The sequence below is a fragment of the Sebastes fasciatus genome, chromosome 6 (assembly GCF_043250625.1).
Source record: "Sebastes fasciatus isolate fSebFas1 chromosome 6, fSebFas1.pri, whole genome shotgun sequence".
In the NCBI taxonomy this organism is placed as follows: domain Eukaryota; kingdom Metazoa; phylum Chordata; class Actinopteri; order Perciformes; family Sebastidae; genus Sebastes; species Sebastes fasciatus.
The window spans coordinates 20,651,211-20,668,270 of NC_133800.1; the positions used below are offsets into that span (position 1 = coordinate 20,651,211).

The 17,060-nt window shown below is 41.0% G+C and overlaps 1 protein-coding gene across 1 annotated transcript; it reads right to left on the minus strand.

Moving 5' to 3' along the window:
- Positions 1 to 881: 881 nt before the first annotated feature.
- Positions 882 to 12,206, minus strand: bco2l (beta-carotene 15, 15-dioxygenase 2, like). The gene is made up of 12 exons (XM_074638294.1): positions 12,133 to 12,206; positions 9,839 to 10,016; positions 9,366 to 9,577; positions 8,778 to 8,893; positions 8,557 to 8,659; positions 7,404 to 7,541; positions 5,234 to 5,394; positions 4,260 to 4,430; positions 3,628 to 3,765; positions 2,693 to 2,875; positions 2,412 to 2,522; positions 882 to 1,465 (listed from the first exon to the last, which is right to left on the minus strand). Exons 1-12 carry the CDS (start codon positions 12,164 to 12,166, stop codon positions 1,349 to 1,351), a joined length of 1,662 nt encoding a protein of 553 aa, XP_074494395.1. The 5' UTR covers positions 12,167 to 12,206; the 3' UTR covers positions 882 to 1,348.
- Between the last annotated feature and the right edge of the window lie 4,854 nt (positions 12,207 to 17,060).

The following is a 17,060-nucleotide window of genomic DNA, read 5'->3' on the forward strand; positions in this document are numbered from 1 at the left end:
AGGAATTACGGGCTAATTACTGTGTATCTTGGGAGACCTGTACAGCATGCTTATTAGGAGCAGAGCGAGGAACATGACAAAACATAAGTGGTGTTAATTCCCAGTATTAAATTAATTACATTAAATTAAATTAACAACAGTACACTATATAGCTCTATTCCCTCCTGTTTTATTCAGTTCAGCGTGAGGGAAGCTAAAGATGAAACCTCTGCCTGTGTGTACTGTACAGTCATGAATTATTGACGGTTGGGACTGCAAAATATCTTTAAAACTTCCCAACTGTAACTCTTGACTGAAAGTCTATTTTGAAGTATTAAAAAAAGGCAAAAAATATATATATTTGGGTCATAATATATTTGAAACCTCTCAGCCGATTAGAGCCGGTATCAGGTGCAGAGCCTGAAGTCAGTTCAGATCAATCTGGTCAAATCAATGTGAGAGGGAAAATAGCCGATGAAATGAGCATCAGTGAAGTCAATTGTGGAGACGGTGGAGTGACAAGTGCCGCTGTAGGCTACTTCACATTCTGAGTAGGGTTCAATCTACATTGTTCTGTTGGGCTCACAGTTTAATACAATGAAACAACAAACTGCAAAGTCCTACATGTCAGTGTTTGTGTGTATGTCAACTTTGTTTTGAGCGTATAAACAGCGCTACTTTCTGATGTGACCTCTGCCAGACTCTCTGGAGACTATCGACCATTTGGATCCATTTGTTTTCCAGGCATTTCAGACGTTGTCCATTTCTATCACATTACTTTGACAGAAATTGAATTTCCTCTGATGCATTTTTATGTATCCTAAGTGCTGTTCTGTTCTCGCTGGGGGTATAGCGTTTCCAGTGGCGTGATGATGCAAAAACACTTTGGGTTTCAACAAAAAAAAAGGGGGGGAAATGGATTTTATTTCAATGTGTGTATTGACTTTCATGTTTTGTTTTGCTTTTTTTAAAGTGTTTTCCACGTATAGTCCTTATAGGTAAGCGTCATCTGCATGGCCGTTGTCTAAAGGTTGTTCAAAATCTTACAAGAACATATAAGAACACTTAGAGGACACACTTTATCAGTGGGCTGATGCCATGCTGGGCTTTCTGTCCTGTTAGTCTCCAAAAGATTGCCATCTTTCTGACTATAATGGAAGCACACAGTGAGGCCATGCACCTATTCCTATTCAAGGAGGTACAAACAAATAGCGTGAGTCTGCAGGTTTTTTTCCCCAGCTCTTATTTCTTTTACAGTTCAGGAATATTACACGCAATGACATCAACAGAGATATTCTATTCTCTGGATAAAGTGGCTGGTTGCTGGTACAATTTCAGCAACACAGAGCTGCTAACAGTGGCACATGATCTAGCCCAATTCGTTGAACACGCCGTGGGTCCCGAATGGGATATTGACAGGGACCTCTGCTCTTCCCAGCTCAGTGAAGGTCTTGGCATCCAGGACGAGTAGGAAAGTGCTTTTCTCCTGGAAACAGAAGAGATTGAATGTGTTATGTAATGACAGAACACCCTTCTCACAATAATGTTGATGAAATATAATGATGATGATGGTAATGATGGTGTCTTCTCCATGCACAGTAAAGAATATAGGCCTATGTCAACATGTCAACACAAGTTAATGTGAGGGTAGGCTGAATGTTTTTGGCATCATTAGGCGAAAATTCTGTAATAACCTTTCAGTATATTGTAATTCAAGAAAACTAGATTTCTGCACCTCCTCATGGCTCTGTTTTCAGGCTTTAGAAAATCTAGCCCGTGATGGGAGACTTTGGCCAATCACAGCTCATCTCAGAGAGAGAGCGTTCCTATTTGCTGCTCAATTAACGGAGGCAGCTGTCAATCACTCGCAAACTCCGATCAAACGGTCAACATAGGTTTTCAGAAACATCTTGTAGTGTTATGTTTAGCTGTAAAATGAGAAAGTTTGCTCCGGCTGGTGGGCGGTGCTTGGTATTTCCTCACCTGATCTCAACATGGCTGCCGCGTCACAAACTTTCTCATTTTACAGCTAAACAGTACACTACAAAATGTGCCTAAAAACATTCGAGGCGAGAAATAGGCATTACAGTAACAGAATATTGATTCATATTTGATCAGCGCTGCCTAGTTTGACCGTTTGATTGGAGTTTGCGAGTGATTGACAGCTGCTCAGAGACGTCAGGCTCCGGCTCGGCCCTGATTGGTTGTTTTCCTCCGGTCTGTGAAACCTTGCAGATGCCATTAGGAGCACCGGAGGACACATGATTTTTTCTTCAGATTACCTGTTTGATGCACTACTGTCAGGATATAGTAAATTGTAATCATATTTGCTCCAATCTCCAGCTCCAGCCTACTGCTGCTTTAAAGCAATTATCCAAGTTAACAATGTTTGCTGCTGCTCCTGTTTGTTTTTTTAGCTCCTGTTAACTTACTTCTCTGGGTGTGATGATGACTGACAGGACCACTCCATCATCTTCCTCCGTAGCTTTGGGCGACGCAACAAAGACAGGCTCAGACGGGAACAAGCCAGGATAACGCCACACCTAGACAGGGAAGATTATATAAACACCCCTCTTCACTCTAAGCTGTTTCATGTTATAAAACCACCTCTCAACCTGCTGCCCTCGGTGATAGAGAGGAAGCAGTGGGAATAACTTTGATGTGCACGGTTAACAATGAGGTCTCCCTTAAGTAGTCTTTGATTGATAGAGACCTTAAGCTCCTTGGTGTGGACGTCCATCTTGAGCAGGGAGTCACTGAAGACGTGTCCAAAGCCGCAGGAGTAGAAGTAGCGGTAGGGTCTGCCGTTGCACTGCTCGTAGTTGATCTGAGGGAACTCGAGGCCGCCGTATTGCAGCAGCTCGTCGTCGTGAAGCTCCTCGTGGGTCATGTAAACCTGGAGGGTCACAGTAAGGATTTCATTTTCAGTGCAACTTTTATATTTTAGCCAAAAAATGTGCCCAGTTAATGCACACCAACAGACCCGATTTACTGTACACTGTTGAGGAATCAATACTGCATTATTCTCTAAAAACCTGTAAATGGATACCTGCACAAGATCCTGGGCATTCATCTCTAACTTGAGTTAGTTTATGTACCTTCAATTGCAATGTTTGTCCTCAGTGACTGTGACAGCCAGCAGCACTTTCACAGCTGCTTTTCAACGGTTACATGTACATATAACAGCACTCTCACTGAGAACTGAGGACAGTGTCACTCAGGTAGCCATGACAACTAAAACATCACATCTTCTTTCATTCTGCCATAAGAATATGTTGGACAGTGTGTGTGTGTGTGTGTGTGTGTGTGTGTGTGTGTGTGTGTGTGTGTGTGTGTGTGTGTGTGTGTGTGTGTGTGTGTGTGTGTGTGTGGGCCACACACATGCTGTTAAATGGCAATTGTTCAGCCGCATGATGGACTCTAATTTTGACATCATCTTTATCTGCTGTAAATCATGAAATTATTATCTTGCAGGAAGTACCTTTAGCGTCTCACCATGCTGGATAATTGCACTGAGTGTGTGGGAGTGTACTGGCGGTAGTCGTCATAATTATAGGCCTCAATTCTTTACTTGATTCCAGGAAAACCACATCAAGTGTGATGTACATTTAAACATATTACTTTATATATGCAATGACCGTACTGCACCTCTCCTGGTTTGGTCTTCTTTGCCGTGGCTTTATAGTTATGCAGAGTGACAAGGTTTTGGTCCAAAGGAGTTTGGTCGTCCACAGTCAGGGGTAGGACATATCTCCTTGGGAGGTTTCTGCATAAGGAGTTGTAAAACTGCCAGACGAAATCAGACAGACATGACAAACTGTGAGTGTGGCTCCTTTGACTGAAGGGGGCAATGCAAACACAATCAGACTCAAACAGATACAAAATACTGACACAAAATCATGTTTTTATATGGCAGTTATATTGTTTGGAGGACTTTTTATGATTCCATTGGTGAAAATAGATGGACGTCACGCACAGAACCATGAAAGTTGATTCATGTTTCATATTTTTTTGTGGACATTGATTAAAATAAGTGAAAACCTAGTGGATGGATGAATTTATGTTAATGCCAAGAATGCAAACCAATATATTAGCTGAACAATGGTGTAAACAGAAACACCATTAAAGGAAAAACATTTCAGTTGAAATCATTTCGTAAAAGCCAGAGCCTCAGTCTGAGCTGCTCACTGATGACAAACTAATAACACATCAGTATTTCAGGCATTTTTTGACTATTTGTGTGTTTGCATATGATTCAGAGTCAAACTGTTTGCATCAACCTTGTCCATTTCCTCTCCCGCGCCTCTGCGGAGGTTCTCCAGTGTGAAGTCTCCAATGACCTCGCCGTCGTCGCCACAGCACATGTCCATAACCAAGAAGCCATTGTCTTCAAAAGCATTGATCTGATGCAGTGTGAACATGGGTGCTGCTAGGTACTTCACTTCACTCTCCTGTTGGTCACAGCGAGCAATCAGGAAAATATTAACAAATCTGAGTTGGCTTTAAAGTGGCAGTAGGCAGAATATTTTTGGCATCATTGGGTTAAAATTCCATAATAACCTTTCACCATATTGTAATTCAAGTGCAAGTGCAAGTTCAGTTACAGCTAAACAGCACACTACAAGATGTTTCTGAAAACATTTGATGCGAGAAATGGGCATTACAGTAACAGAATATTGATTCATGTTTGATCAGCGCTGCCTAGTTTGACCGTTTGATCGGAGTTTGCGAGTGATTGACAGCTGCTCCAGCTTGGCTCTGATTGGTTGTTTTCCTCCAGTCTGTGAAATCTTGCAGATGCCATTAGGAGCACCAGAAGACACAGAGGCACATGATTTTTTTTCATATTACCTGTCTCATGCACTACTGTCAGGATATAGTGATCGTTTTATAAAAATAACTTTTTTAATCATATTTGCTCCAATTCTGCCGCTTTAACATCTGAGGACAAGCACTTCCTTGGCGCTGCTGTTATTGTGTCTTACCTTCGCATTATGAAAGCTTGATATTGTATGCTTAATGGGTATGCTGTGTAATGAGATGAGGAAATTGAGAGCAACAATGTATGAGAAAAGGCTACAGCATCAGAGTGTGACTTCATCAAAATAAATAAGAGAAAAGCTCCACCATGCGCGAAGAGATTAGCTCGCAGCTTTCCTCTTTCGTTCTGACTATTCAGCAAACGGCTGTGTGGGTGTGTGTTTCCTGCGTTGCACCGTTTGTGTGTCTGCTGCTGTGCAGTAAAACAACCCACCTTGCCAGTGTGCCTGTTGACCAAGTGGAAGATGGTGTCATACTTAGGCTCCCAGGTCATGACTTTATGAAAGCTCTTTCCCTGGATCCTGTACAGCATGAACTTCAGCAGGTCCAGCTTGATCGGCTGCTCGACGAACACGATGTAGTTCTCCGACATGACTGGAGAGGGAGGGCATACACAGGAGGAAATGTATGCATTCAAAACCCACATGACTGATACATCGTATTTTCATTATATTTCATCATGTTTTCAAGCTTGTATACTATAGCCCGGCTGTGTCATGGTGGTGTGGCAGTGAAATGCTGATTCTATAGACTATTTTCATGACGGAGTTCATCGTCTATTTCATTGCCCCGCTGATATGCCTTGTAAAAATTCTCATAAACACACATAAAATGGGTCGTAGCTAGTTATTGCAAGGCCATGTGACCTGCCAACATGATTTCAGTGGTGACTTAGGTGTGAACCAAATTTGGGGAGGAAATGGGACATTAGTAGGACATTAAAGGTAGGGTTGGTAGTGCTGTTTGAAAGCATTTTTGTTATATGTGTTGAAAATCTCTTTACATCCCAACAGCATTCAATAAATAATAATGCTCTGACAAAAAATCCAGTATCGGTGGCTGTCGCACAACTGTATTAAGCTCGTTCAATCATTTCATTTGGCCCCGAATGGACGGGCTACCTACCTGTCTACCTGCAGGTACTCTGCCTGTGCACTCATTGCACGTCACCGGAGTCTTCCACAAGCTGCTAGCTTGGAGTACTGACAATAACCATGTTCGTTGTTTACATTCATAATGATGATTTTGGGGGAGTGGCTTTGGAGGGAGGCCTGAAGGGATGGATTGCCAGTGTTGTCAACTTTCTCATTAGATTTAGCGGCTTTTGGAGCTTTTTTACTTTCATTGTAAAAGAGTTGGCAACACTGGGCTGGGTTTTTTGGTTGGATCATTTTTTTAAATCTAGTGTACTTTTGCTAGTTTCTCAAAATTACTAACCCTACCTTTAATGTCTCTATATAAGCTGAAAATGAGTTTCCAAGTGGCCCCATGTTGTTTAATTGGACCAGTAATGGAGGGTTTGCCACATGATTTTGAATGTTTTTTGCAGTTTGTAAAGTAAAACTTTCTTGCCTCAGCACCACCATCCTTTGAGACAAAAATGTTGTGCCAGCAGATAAACACATGAAATGGGGGCTAAACATACAGTAACTCCCCTAACCCTGACGGAAGTAATTATGTGGTGCCTTGTATAACCGTACAATGTTCCATCACTTTCTCGGTGCCAGACAGTCTGACAGAGCAAGGGTGGTCTGCCAGAAATATAGACTGAGATATTATCAGGGAAATGGTGCAGTACAACAACCAAACAGAGCAACATTGCTGTAGATCTGGCAGAGCAACAAAGTCGTGCTGATTGGCATCGGCTTAATGCTTCACTATCAGTTGTTTCTTCATCAACTGTTTGGCTATCAGCTGACTGGTAACATCCAATCATATTCATACAGTTGTACTATGTAGCCATTATAACCTGACTTTTCTCTTTATTCCCCCTAATAAACAATTAATTGATAAATGATTTTGTCAAGAGCTTCCTTAAAGATCAGATCCTGTTCCACCAAATTTAACGGTATAACCATTTGCTATAAATGATTAGTTCTTGACATCAGTGTCTCTGACTGAAATATAGAACATATAGAAATATAAAAGCTGATTTACAAGGAAACAAACACCATTACACAAATGATGTGTATGTTGGTAACACTGCTCTCAGAGTTAAGCCCTAGAAAAAAAACTATAGAAAAAACTTGATCATGTGTCTTTTTAACAGATTTATTATATTTTTATGAGAGACTCAGAGTGTTAAGAGAAAGTGTGTGCTTTTGTGTGCGCGTCAAAGGCAGACTTATAGACAGAGACAGATAATGAAAGCTGAACAGAAAGACAAAGGAGCTGTGATTGTCAAAAAAGAAGCAGGGCGAGACTAGAATTCAAATTAGTAATTAATAAGAGCACGGAGGAAAAAAAGCTGTGACGCTCTCTTTCAGTGAAGTAGACTCACCCTGTCGGTGCGGGCGAAAAACAAAAAATCTCTCACAGAACTCATTAATTCAGTATGCTACATCCAGCATGCAGACAGCTTGAAGACGTAGTATGTATCTCACCAAAGCTGTGATAATAGGAAGGTTTCCTGGCTTCAGATGCACGGATGGAGCAGACCACTTTGGCTCCACTCAGGTCTGCAGAGTCCTCCGCTGCTGCTTTATCAGGAGGAGGCACACGGATGATGTTGTAGAAGAAACCTGAGGAGGCCCAACAAAAATGGCGTTAGGGTGGATAACATAAGGATGTTTACATAAATACAGACATATCTATGGTTTTGTGGGTAGACAGGTGCAGCCGTTCTCATTCCCAGGGCAAATGCCGATGCTTTGTCACAGCCGTCGGCATTTAGTACCGCCGCACACGGCATACTTGAGCGCCGGTATGTGATGCACCAGGCTTTCCATTAACTACAATGTAAATGTGTCCACGGCAACTGTAAACACACAGGGAAAGTGCTGTGGTGACGTAGTTTAAAGAGCGAAAGAGACACACTGGGCGGGTAGATATACAGTAGATACATAGATGTGGGTCATAAGAGGCCTACTACATTTTAAAATGTGAAACTTAAAAGCAACTTGTTCTAACATGTTGTAAAACGGAATGAAACGTCCCCTTTTGACCACAAACAAAAAGGCTTCTTGAGGTTTAGGTCACGAAACTACAACTTTTTTAGGTTTAGGCAAAAAAACAGCTAGGTTTAGGCAAAAAAAAAAAAGCTAGGTTTAGGCATGTCCTACAGCTTTTTTAGGTTTAGGCAATAAAACTACAACTTCTTTAGGTTTAGGCAACAAAACTACAACTTATTTAGGTTAAGGCAAAAAAAAAAACGCTAGGTTTAGGCAACAAAACTACAACTTCTTTAGGTTTAGGCTAAAAAAAAACTACAAACACAAAGACAACTACACATTGTCGGTTTGACACGGGATGCAAACTCCAGTCTCCTGGGTGAAAGCCCTGTGTTTTGTGCCCCTTCCTTCGTCAGGAGACTGCTGTTCGCGTCTCGTGCGTTCTATTTCACTTTCACTTTCACTTTACAATCAGCTGATCTAAGTGTTGTTGCCCAAGGAGGTGTTTTTGTTTAATTTACAACATTAAAGACATGTTTACTGCAGGCGAAAAGTGACGCAGAGGTGTCTGACAAAGTGTCAGTATGTGACGAGTTGAGATGAGAACGTGTTGACAGGTGGGAAGCAAAGAGTGAAGAAAGGTTACCGCTCTTTCCGTACGAGTTGCCCATGTTGTACGTGTTTCCCTCACGGTCATAGTGTGGGTGAGCTGTGGCAGAGTTGACAGCGATGTATTGACTCCAGTCCACCTTAAAAAGACAGCATCATCATCATCTTTGTTGTCCTCATCATCATTACCATCTTCCTCGTCTGTGCCCTCTGACTGTGTATCAGCATTCAAAAGAGACTTTTATATTACTGACTCACCTTCTCTTTCGTCTCCAGGCTCTGTGGATCTACTCGTCTCATGTAGTTGGTTTCTGTGCTGACATAATAGTCTCCCTTGTACTTGACAAAGTTCACGCTGGCGTTATCTGTGGTCTCTGTTCACACATACAGATGTCGGGAACACATTACATATAGCACTGCAGCAAAACTCATCATTCCGACAGATAACACTAGAAACTACTTTTTCCATCAATTTCTTCCTTCTTCCTTTTTCAGAAGCTTTATGTCATGCTTCAGATTGATCTTTCCCTACACACACACACACACACCCGTGCACACACAAATATTGACTTACCTCAATAAAAACACAATATGATGTAACACCAGCTTTCATTAAGCTGCAAAAACAATATACAATACAGCACATACAGTACCAAAGAAAAGAAGAAAATGTGTTTTTCTCTGACTATTTGTTTGACTTCTACTTGCCTGTCGTAATCTGGCACAGCTGCCTTTTTACCTTCATGCAAAAATTAATTGAATAGTTTAATACTGCATTTGGCACTGCTGATGCACTGAAGTAGATTACACATGGGAATATGCAAGATGTAAAGAAGACACACATACTGGGCATCTGAAAGCGTGAAAAGAAGCGTGCAAATATGTTCTTGCAGGGATCAGGCATGGCCAACGTCCCGAACTCTGACACCACGATGCGGTTCTTCTCCGAGTTGCTGACGTACGAGTCACTCCGCAGGAATCGGCTACTGTAGGAGACATTGCCCTCAGAGATGTGGAAGCGGTGCATCATGGCCATGCCGTCAAACCAGTGGGTGTATCTGAGAGGGAAAAAAAGACAAGTAATTTGCCACCAGGGTATTCGTGTATGAGAAAAAGTTAGAGAGAGTGATGTGAGCACTGTAAGAGTGAGACATACTCAGCATTTGGGGAATCTTTTCTCAATCCTGTTCTTGGAATATTATAAATTACTGTTATGTGTTTGTTGTATTTCCTCTGTTGTAAACTGTCACGCTAATAAAACCCTCTTCGTTTAAGTAATTTGTATAAATTGGTTTTTTTCCCTAGTATTTCTCAAATACCTGTCTTCCCCAAATTCAAACTTCCCAGGACCGTTCCTCAGGAAGCTCCCATTGATCCAGGTTGGAATAGTTCCCCTGATGGTGGTGGGGATGGGATCAGGGGTTTCCTCCACAGAACACACCAAGGGCTCTATGTTCTCCAGCCCCTTGGCCTGCGGACATCGCTGCCTGCTGGACACTGGAGGAAGGAGAGGAGAGGAGAGGAGAGGAGAGGAGAGGAGAGTTACGTCGCTGCATGGCTGATTTTTGATTAAAGTACACTGTAAAATCTACGGAGATAAAGCAGGGGGAAAATATTTTGATACAATCATGATAGCATGGAGTACTTGAGCAGCAGTTGAACTCTTGGACCCACAACCTACACCTTTCCCACCTCACTCTCTCACTCTCTCTCTCTCACACACACACACACAGGTATATCACCACTTACATGCTAGGTGTGGTGCTGTGAGCCATTTATAGCTTTGGGACTTCGAACGAGTGTGAATGAGGAATTGATGTTAAGTATGTATGCATCCTACAGAAAAACACCCTTGCAGGCTGGCATGTGTCAGCATGACCTACTAATATCAACACAATCATTAACAACAAAGGTCTTTAGCATTATCTTCATAATCCAGTTTAATGTAGTCTAGTTATGAGACGTGTTATAAACAAACAGTAGCCCATGTCATACTTTCACACCGTCTTCACACCTCCGCGGCTGTATTTTAAGCTATCGACACCCTAATTAAAAAATTAAATAGGTGATTTAAAAAATGCCTTAGTGTGAAAAACATTATCTCTCCTGTGGTAGGAGACAGTGTGTGCTGTAACAGCTCCTGCCTGAATGCTCTCATGGCTCTCGGGGGTCATGCACTGTGAATGACACCTGCACCATCTACTGTCTTATCTGTTATCCAATAACCAATTCCCCTTCATTACCTCATATCTCCACACGTAATGGAGATTGTAAAATATATATGAGAGTTACGTGATTAGCAAAAGCAAATCATTTCGGTTCAATACGGAGCCCCATGCTGAGCTCAGGTTGCAATATCAGAGTTTTTTTTGACGATGTGAATTGTTATTGCGACCAATCAGCAGAACCAGAATTCAGTTCATTCCCGTGACACTACTACAGCAGACAATAAAAATGTGAATGTGCAATAGGGAGATAACCGCTGAAGGCTTTAACAATCTCCCACAATGTAGACTTTGGGAGTTTTGATTGTGATTACTGCAGCATTGCAAATTATGCCTGGATGTGTGCTGTCATTTATTTAGGGGGGTATTTGATATACTTTCCTTCTGCTGCATTCGAAATCAAGTTTTTTGAAAAACAAAACAGCGACACTGACGAGCCCAGAATTGTTGTGGATAATAGATTCAGGTATTGCTCTTTTTTTATCTCTCATTTTTGGATAATCACAATTGCAACATTTGTGACAGCGATTACTTTGACAAATTGTTTTCCTCGCAGCACCAACAGTATGTCGGCGTACAAATAAATGACCTTGTTGGAATTAGCCGTCATATTCATGCACATCTCTCTTTTTTTTTTTTTTTTTTCTGTTCTTTTAATTTTTACTGTGCAGGGACCTGTCAGACAGTTTTCTTCTTTTTTTAGTTAACAGCTGAATATGACTAACAGCTGTTAATTAGACATTGTGCTTATTCTTTCACCGGCTCTGATTCAACAGGAGACCTTGGAGCAGGAACAATAGAAAATGCCAACATGTCCTATTGTGCTGTAAAACTGCAGCTCGGATTTTGAAATTCAAGAAAATACCATAATGACTAAAGGACATTGTTCACATCTCTGTGTGTATGTGTGTGTTTATGTGTGGTTTCTATAGAAGAGATTTTACATTAGATGCTATTGTTATAATCCCTGCTTTAAAAAGGGATGCACCAAAATACAGGAATGCTACTAATGTCTACACTTCAATTTTTTTTTGTTAAAAGTGAAATGTTGATTCAGTTAGTCATGCCCTTTCCCCAAAATCAATGATAATAAAAAACAGCCTCTGGTACTGTAGAGGCTGATCAAAGTTTGTATTTATGTAAAAGCAAGACTAGTGTGAAGTCAACCAGATACTTAACTCAAAGTAATTATGTATTTTTGTTATTATGTAATAATATAAAATAGCATGACAAGTAAAATAATTATGACCAGTACTATCTGTGTTGTTATTTACAACTATCCCAATACAACAAACCAAACATCTTTACTTTTGCTTCATGTTCATATTTTGAAATGAATTATGAATGAAATCAATCTGGCTACACATCTGAAAGTGGTGTCTACTCACTGCTGTGTGTCTGGGGCTCTGTGGTCTTGGACATGGCTGGTCGGTCTGCGGATTTGATCCGACAAACACAGGGGCTTTATACAAGCCAGGAGGAAAACCTTTGAACCTTTGTTTCCTTGCCAAGATCAGGAAGTGATTGCAGGCAGGAAACAGCAGGACGGCACAGTGTTGACTATATCATTAAACCAGTAATAAAAGTGACAAGAGAGGCAGTGTTTCATAATGCAGCCAGGTCATTGTTTGCATAATGTGACATAATACATTAGTGTAGATTTATTCAGGATAGAAAACAAAAAACTACATTAGTATACTTTTCCTATCTATTCTGGAAGAATGAATTGATTGCATCATTATGCCATACACAAAGGCGCAACATCAGGTTATTTTATTATACTATATTTATTATTATGGTTGCACGGTGATGCAGTGGTTAGCACTCTCCCCGTGTTAGCGAGGGTTTTCTCCGGGTTCTCCGGCTTCCTCCCATAGTCCAAAGGCATGCAGGTTAGGTTTATTGTTGACTCTAAATTGCCCGTAGGTGTAAATGTGAGAGTGAATGATATGGTATCTCTGTGTCAGGTAGTGATAGTCTAGCGACCTGTTCAGCGTGTACCCCGCCTTCGCCCAATGTCAGCTCCAGCCCCCCCCACCCCCACCCACCCCCCACCCCGCGACCCTGAATAGGATAAGCGGTTACAGATAATGGCTGGAATGGATATAGATATAGGATTTAGATTATATACTGTATATAGCACTTAGTCCATGTTGTCTGTGCAGGTTATCTGTTTTGATCTAATCTCACTATACATTGTCTAGCCTCATGCAGTTTAAGGTTGCGTGTGTCACACTGCACTCAAGGTTCCTATGCATTTTTGCTGAATCAAATCACATAAAATGTCCATAATTACTGTAAATAATACAACATGTAGCTGCAGAGTTTCTATGCCAAACCTGTTGCAGCCAGATACAACAGTATCTTCAGCCCTGAAATGCATTCTTTTAGGTTGAGTGATCAAAACAATCTTGACTGCTGTTAGAATATATATACACATAAACAAAGGTATTGAGTTTTTTTGTTTTTTTTTCAAAGACCACTTAGTGTTAATTGGCCATGCAGGAGTCTGTCAGTGTGTCCAATTCTGATAAGCACTGTTTTCAACTTCTACTGAGACATTGCATGCGTTCCAACACCTCAAGCAACCCTGTAAGCAGAGCAGGCCTCTCAGAGCTGAATAGTTGTGGTGGTTCCAAAACCGAATTACTATGAATAACTATGCTTCTTAAATGTGTGTAAGTGTAAGACATGTGTTAATGAACACTTTTTTGTATACAAAACATAAAGATAACATCTGTGGACAAGACAGTTTATATACACAAATAAGATGTAGGTCTCTAATGTCTATGAAGTGTTTTATAAATCTTTAAAGGGACAGTGTGTAGGGTTTTTCTGGCATCTAGTGGTGTGGTTGCAGATTGCAACCAACTGTATACCCCTCTGCTCACTCCTCCCTTTCCAAGACTGTGGTAAGGTGAGCCGCCAAGTGCAAAACCATGGTAACGCCGTTCGCTTCGCTCAGAGGCCATCCATACCGTAATAACACTACTTTAGGATTAATGGAAGTCAGACGGCTGCTGGAGGTACTGCGGCTTTGCACTCTGCAGCTCACGTTACCGCAGTTTCACAAGCGTATCAGAGAACTACGGTGGCCCTCAGGTAATGTAAAAACACGAAAGTGTTTGATTTGTCCGTTCTGTACTGTAGAAACATGGCAGAGCAACATGGCGGACTCCGTGAAGAGGACCTGCTCCCTATGTAGATATGAAGGGCTCATTCTAAGCTAACAAAAACACAACGATTCTTAGTTTCAGGTGATTATACGCTAATGAAAACATAGTTATGAATATTATATTCAATTTCTGATAATAGGTCCCCCAAAATGTTACACACTGTACCTTTAATTTGGTAGAGGGATTAACATTTAAGACAGAGTAAGGCTGCAACAATACATATATTTAAACATAAGAGGTTGAATGCCAAATTTAGGTGACTGATAATTAATTTCTTTGTCACAGAAATTATTATCTGGTGAAAATAGAAATATATAGTGAACAACTGGCACATGAGCATACGAGGCATAAATGCCAAATCAAATTAATAATACATTCAAGCAGTAAGCGGTTCTTAACACACTACTATAGCACTGTACACTGCACTGTATGTGGTGAGACAGGCTGCACCCAGTCCCACTACTCCCATGCACGCTACTCTCTCCCGCTCAGCATGAAATAAATTAAACCTGGCAAGTATGTACAAGACCTGTAGGAAGACCAGTTTGGTCATGATGTGCTTAAAAGATTCAATTTAATCACTAGTTCCCAACACAAGAGGTTCTACGGGATGATAAGCCAAAACTGTTGGCACTGAATTAAAACCACAGTAAACAAAGGCATCAAAATGAAATAAACATGTAATCGAAGAGCGAAGGCAGGGGCGGCCGTCTGTTAACATCAGTGGAAAGGATAATGATAAAAGCAAATCAGCAGCAGACAGCCGATGTTTGGATTTATACTTCAGCCCAGCGGCTCAAAACACATGCCTGTGGCAAATAAAGCTGCCACAGGAAAATACAGCTGTGTATTTTTTAAAGGCAAAAAGCTGAACAATATGGACGTTAGTGGGCTCAGAATGGGCTAAACTATTAGACTATTGCCAACGAGATCATACACACTGTGCACAGGCACAAATACCAATGGTTTTATTGTTGGATAATAGGAGGTATGGAAGGGGGAATTACAGTAGTTAAAAAACGCACAGCTGACTGAAACCAATAGTAGCAACATGCCTCAATAATATTTATACATTATCAAAAAATCTTTTTTGTCTTTGCTCCACGTGGGGAGTGGCAACGGCCAAGTACAATGTTTACTACCCCAAAGTGATATAAAGCAACCATAAAGCTTACAGGTGTCATTCAGAGTTCAGTTGCTGTTCTGATAGGGAAAACAGGCTGAAGTGTACCTGCTACAAACCCCCCGGGGAGCTTTCAGTTCTGCTTTGCTCAGCCATGAAACTAGTAAGCCTCATCTCAGAACATGACAGGCTGCTTCTCACTGCACATAAACATATTTCAGTTGTAAGGAGCAGGTTTTGGAAATCACAGGTTTTGAACTCCATATGAAGGGTCGGTGATGTTTCAGGTCAGGTTGTTTTGTTGTAAAAACCGTATTGAGGCTTCAGTAGGCAGAATGTTTTTGGCATCACTGGGCAAAAATTCCATAATAATGTTTCAGCATATTGTAATTCAAGTGCTCTGAGAGATAACTACACTTCTCAGACCTCTTCATGGCTTTGTTTTCAGGCTTTAGAAAATCTAGCCCGTGACGGGAGACTTTGGCAAATCACAGGTCATTTCAGAAAGACAGCGTTCCTATTGGCCGTTCATTCAACAGAGGCAGCTGTCAATCACTCGCAAACTCCAATCAAACTGTCAAACTAGGCAGCGCTGATCAAATATGAATCAATATTATGTTACGTTAATGCCTATTTCTCTCCTCAAATGTTTTCAGAAACATCTTGTAGTGTACTGTTTAGCTGTTTAGATGGCAGACTCCAGCTCGGCTCTGATTGGTTGTTTTCCTCCGGTCTGTGAAATCTTGCAGATGCCATTAGGAGCACCGGAGGACACAGAGACACATTATTTTTTTCAGATTACCTGTCTCATGCACTACTGTCAGGATATAGTGGCCGTTTTATAAAAATAACTTTTTTTCATCATATTTTCTCCATTCTACCTACTGCTGCTTTAACTGAGATCATTTGCCTGATCTGTTTTTCTCTGTTTAATGTAGTTATATCAATACAGCACACACCTCAGTTCATTATCTTGTGTCATCTGGCCACTAACAAATTAATGAACACAAGAAGTTTAATCAGAAAATGGGAGAGGAAGGCCTCTCCTCTGGACACTGGCCTGTAATACGCTCACAGATTTGAAGACTAATTTTAATTAGCTTTCAATTAATTGCGTATCGTAGCTGTGGAGAAGCTCACACACGCGGGATGCTTTCACACACACACACAAGTACGTTTTAGACACAAATACACACACATAGCAGTCGAGTATGTCTGAGCTTGTTTTGTTGCTGTTGTTGCCTTTCAAGTGTTTTTTGCTCCCTATCAAGTATTTTCTCCAGTCTGTAAACTAGAGATGGGTAGCTCGAACCAAACTTTGAAACAAAACTTTAAAAAACAGCACTGTTTTTTAGATTCAGCTGTCAAGTTGTAAGGTATTCTCCCCGTGGTGTACGAGAGTCTCTTTGTAGAATTTTCAACGTCAAAGTTCTGTCTGACCTCCTTTACGGATGTTAAAAACCCAGTTAGATTGAGGCCTGATTTTCTGAATGACTCAGCTTACAAAGCTTGGATGTCGTCTCGCAGCAAATGGATTTAATTTTTCATCTTTTGTAAAAGAATTCAACTTGGGTTGGTGTCTAAACAGATAAATTGTCCCATCTAGTGGTGAACTGGGAAACTAAATGAATCATTCAAAACGTCCAGTGTGCTGTCTGAAGTAGTCTGATGTTTTTTTTCTACTTTGGAAATGCTTTGTATTACAATGCAGTTTTTGTTTAAAGGGGTCACAGACCAGAGATGAAGCTCCTGTAACTGCCTAAACAATGTTTGGCCCAAACGACCTGATTCTGTCTAAGCTGACGTCAGCTTCTATCATCAGAAACACCTTGAAGATCATTACAGACGAGCATTTTGTGTATTCCCCACCACCTTTTCTTCTCACTCCACCTGTTTACTGCACCGTAACACCTAACCTTTATTGTGACGAGTCATATCACCCAAGCAGCCCTCTGACAGATTTACAACGTCTGCATGCTGAGTCACTTCAGGCCTGCACACTTTCATACCTCAGGAA

Coding starts and splice junctions, on each gene's coding strand:
- bco2l (XM_074638294.1), bottom strand. CDS start 12,166: ATGTCCAAGACCACAGAGCCCCAGACACACAGCA. Junction 3,766..4,259: donor CGGGAGAGGAAATGGACAAG/GTTGATGCAAAC, acceptor TTCGTCTGGCAG/TTTTACAACTCCTTATGCAG. Junction 2,876..3,627: donor AGAAGACCAAACCAGGAGAG/GTGCAGTACGGT, acceptor GTGACCCTCCAG/GTTTACATGACCCACGAGGA.